The sequence below is a fragment of the Aptenodytes forsteri genome, unplaced genomic scaffold (genome assembly GCF_000699145.1).
Source record: "Aptenodytes forsteri isolate BGI_AS27 unplaced genomic scaffold, ASM69914v1 Scaffold216, whole genome shotgun sequence".
NCBI classification, from domain to species: Eukaryota; Metazoa; Chordata; class Aves; order Sphenisciformes; family Spheniscidae; genus Aptenodytes; species Aptenodytes forsteri.
Genome location: NW_008796114.1, coordinates 2,153,491 through 2,157,248, shown reverse-complemented (window position 1 = coordinate 2,157,248; position 3,758 = coordinate 2,153,491). Strand labels below are relative to the sequence as shown.

The 3,758-nt window shown below is 59.0% G+C and overlaps 1 protein-coding gene across 1 annotated transcript; it reads left to right on the top strand.

Annotated features, from left to right (window-relative positions):
* Nucleotides 1-466: 466 nt before the first annotated feature.
* PIANP (PILR alpha associated neural protein) lies at nucleotides 467-2,097 on the top strand. Its single transcript, XM_009287118.1, has 5 exons — nucleotides 467-483; nucleotides 632-1,197; nucleotides 1,359-1,440; nucleotides 1,695-1,922; nucleotides 2,076-2,097. The coding sequence occupies exons 1-5, from the start codon at nucleotides 467-469 to the stop codon at nucleotides 2,095-2,097; spliced, it is 915 nt and encodes a 304-aa protein (XP_009285393.1).
* The last annotated feature ends 1,661 nt before the right edge of the window (nucleotides 2,098-3,758 follow it).

The window sequence follows — 3,758 nt, the reverse complement described above, 5'->3', positions numbered from 1 at the left end:
TAAATAAACACAGGAATTAAGATTCCAACTTGTTCCAGCGATAAGCAAACAAAGATGCCGAATCCCCCTCTCGGCCCTCAGACAGGAGAGTCCCCGGGGAAGCTGCGCATGTGCCTCTGCATGTGTGCTCCAGAGATTGCTCCTTGCTTTTCTGTGCATATGCTAACACGCATGTTTCAGTACAGCATTGGGGTCAGGGGGACAATGCACCTCTGTGCTGGAAGAGCACGCAGGCACGGGGGGCATGAGAGCAGGAGCAGGTGCACATGTGGGTGCACAGGTGCCCCATTGCCCCCCCCGTTGCCCTGCCTGCTGGGGCTGGGAGCTTGCCCGCGGTGGCACACACTGCCTCCAGGGAAGGAGCAGTCGCCGCTGGGTGAGGGGACACTGACACATCTCCCTTTTGGTTCCCAGTGAAGAAGATGAGACAGGATCCTCGCTGAGCAAAGACGCTGTTGCATCTGAGATGGAGCCCAGTGCCTGGTAGGTTCACAGCTTGCCACATTCACCGGCGACGTGGGAAGACTACGGGACGGTGGGCGGCGGGCTGCTCCTGGCTGCTTCGGGCTTGGCCTTTCGACAGGAGGGACGTTTCAGATAAGGCTCTCTTCTTCCTCCCCCTAACCCGCAGCAGGATGCCTCCACTCGTCTCCTGCATCCACTCCCTGCAGCTTTGGCATCTCCTCCTCCTGGTCTCGGCCGTCCCTCCTCCTGGTGTCTGGTCTCTTCGCTCTCGGGGCCCGGCGGCCACTCGGCCTCTTTGTGCCCGTCGGAGCCCCTCGGCCCCACGGCCCATTTGCATCTGGGACAGGACCTCGCTGCCGGAGAGGGATTCTCGCTTTACCCTGCCACGCCAGCGGGCCCTGCCTCCCCGGGGGGGAGAGCTGCGGCACGTTGTGCGGCTGAGGCGCCAGGCGGCGGGGGCTCGCCCTGCCACCCCCTCTGGATTTGAGGACGGCATGCCCTCCTCCCAGTACCCCTGGGCCATCGTGTGGGGCCCCACAGTGTCGGATGAGGACGGAGGGGACACCAACTCAGCCAACCCGGGCTTCCCACCACTGGGATACACCTTTGTCTCGCCACATGGGATGGCAACGGCGCAGCCCAACTCCCACTCGCTCCTGCACAATGCAGGGCTCAACCTGCGTGAGACCCCAGCCACCCTGCGGCCCTTCTTGTTTGGGCCTCGAGGGGAAGGTAAATCTGCCCTTTGCTTCTTTCACCCCCCCTGTCCCTGCAGGAGCAGCTCCTTCTGCAAAATTCATGAGGGCCCCAGCAGGAACCTCCCCTTGCACTGCTGCTCTCCGGGGACCAGTGGGAGTGGCCATCACACCCCCCTCTCCCCCTCTGTCTCGCAGGTGTGGACCCCCAGCTGTACGTCACCATCACCATCTCCATCATCATTGTCCTGGTTGCCACTGGGATCATATTCAAGTTCTGGTGAGTAGGTTTGGGCCGATGGAGGTTGTCACCATGCCAGTGTCTGCAGGTGGGTGGGCAGGAGGACTGTGGGCTTGGGACCTATTTGTCCCAAGGGTGCGGATCTGGTGCTGCAAGCCCTTGCGAGGTTTGGCACATGGCCAAGCTGGGCTCTAACGCTGAGCATAGCGGGGTCCCACGAACCTCTCTGTCATCGAGGGCTGGGGCTTGTCTGGGGGTGCATTCTTTACCTCACCCCTTGTCTCTCTCCAAAGCTGGGACCGTAATCAGAAACGCCGGCGTCACTCGGGGCAGCAGAGCGGTGGGAGGCAGCAGGAGAACCAGCAGCCCCTCACGGACCTCTCCCCCACCACCGTCAGCATCCTCGGGCCCTACGGCGACTCCCTGGCCCCCACACCTGAAGCGGAGGAGTCCAGGCAGGGCCAGGAGGGTGTGGAGAAGCTGGGGGGCCACGGGAAGAGCACGGGCGTCGCGCTCAACCGGTGAGTGGCCGGTGAACCGGGGCGGGGGGGGGCGGTGGTGGACAGGGGGACAGGCAGGCTGAGGCAGGGCAAAGGCGCTGGTCACCTAGCGGAGGCAGTGGGGCGGCGTAAGCGCCCGTCGCTAATTAATTTCCGATTCCCTTTTCCCCCCAGAATCCCACTGGTGAACCTGTGACGCTCACGGGAGAAGCAGAGCTGGCTCCCCCCACCCTCCTGTCACAGCCGGCGAGCGCAGACTCCTGCCGCCTCTGCTACCCCAGGAAAAAACGACCTCCTTGTGCCACGGCCCGCCACCACCATTATTAACTCACTCCACCAGGACGTGCCTGGGCAAATGGACGAGCTGGGCCTCCTTAGCCTCCTGCTGGGGGAAGGCTGGGGACCGCCCCCGCCCACGCAGGACAGGGTGATGAGAGAGCAGAATGGTGGGAGGGAAGACAGCTGGTGGTGGTGTGAAATCTTGGCCTCCCTGGCCCCTCTCTTAGCACACACGCAGACACACACACACACACACACACACTCTTTGATCTCCGTGACTCTCTCACCAGTGCATGCCTGACATCGGGGGTAGGCAAGGTGGAACGGCATACCCCTGTCCCCGTGGGCCCTAACCCATCTGTGTGTCCCTTCCCGTGTCGTGTGCTTTGAAGCGAACATCTGGAGTTCAGTGGCTGCAGGATTGCCCACCGGGGCTTGGTCTTGCCTGAGCTGGGACTCAGGTGGTGGCAGGTTCTTCTGTTCCCGAGGCCTTGGCCCTTCCAAGGGTCCCAAGGGTGGGTGAAGCTTGGGCAGAAGAGGCTCACACAGCACCTGGGCCCCCTCAGCAACCCCCTTCCTTGAAGGAAACATTACCTACCCCCTAGATGGAAGATATTCACATCTTTCCATTTTCTTTCTGCCTAACACTCCTCTGTTTTTTCTCTTCAGCTTGTATCTTTCTCCATGTCTCCGTCCCCAATTTTTTCTCTCAGTTCCTCCCCCCACCACTTCTCTTGCCAGTTAAAGTTGGAAAAGGTTCCTTTAGCTTTCCAAATGTTTTGATCTCTTGGAAGCCTCCTTGCTGTCCCCCTCCACCCCCTCAGTCTCCTTCAGCAAGGTTTTTCTGAAGAACATCAGCCTACGGTGATGTTCTTCAGAAAATCTGAGGCGCAGCCCTCTGCCCATCATGTTATTTAGCAAGTGTCCTGTACATTGGGATACTGCCCAAGCAGCTAAAGCATGGCATGCGGATATAGCTGGGCATGAGGAACTTGAGTTTTGCTGGGTTGAGGTAGGGAATTGCTTTCAGACACACATGCCACAGGCAACAAGCAACAGGTGTGACTCTCTGTGCCTGGGATGACAAAGAGCAATTTAGAGTTGACCTTGGGAACATTAGGAGGGTTGCCATGTACTGCTGGTAGGTCTCTCCTGGAATGCAAGGTGACTGGAGACCCACTAGGCGACGCTCACCAAGGGCATGAGAGAGGGGATGCCTGGGGTGCCAACCTTTGTAAGTGTATTGCCCCAGCTGCTTGGGGACGAAACCAATGGCACAGTTATCGGTGCAAACCAGTTGCCTGAGCATGTACTTTGAGGCTGTGGTGGCCTGTAGGGCAGGCAGCCACATTGTCAGCTACTTGTGTGAGCAAGATCAGTGCGTCTCAACCTCTTCCTGTGTGTGGACCCATGGATGTCACTTTTAGAAAGCGTGAAATGGAATTCAGCTTAATGACAATAGTTGCTCTCCCTTGGCTTTTGTGGACACCTTCAAAGTAATTCACAGACCCCACACTGACAGCCACTGAGCTGAAATGGTGCAGATTTAGGTAAGGTTGCCCCTATACTGTACAAACA

Coding starts and splice junctions, on each gene's coding strand:
- PIANP (XM_009287118.1), top strand. Junction 1,198..1,358: donor GTTTGGGCCTCGAGGGGAAG/GTAAATCTGCCC, acceptor TCTGTCTCGCAG/GTGTGGACCCCCAGCTGTAC. Junction 1,441..1,694: donor GGGATCATATTCAAGTTCTG/GTGAGTAGGTTT, acceptor CTCTCTCCAAAG/CTGGGACCGTAATCAGAAAC.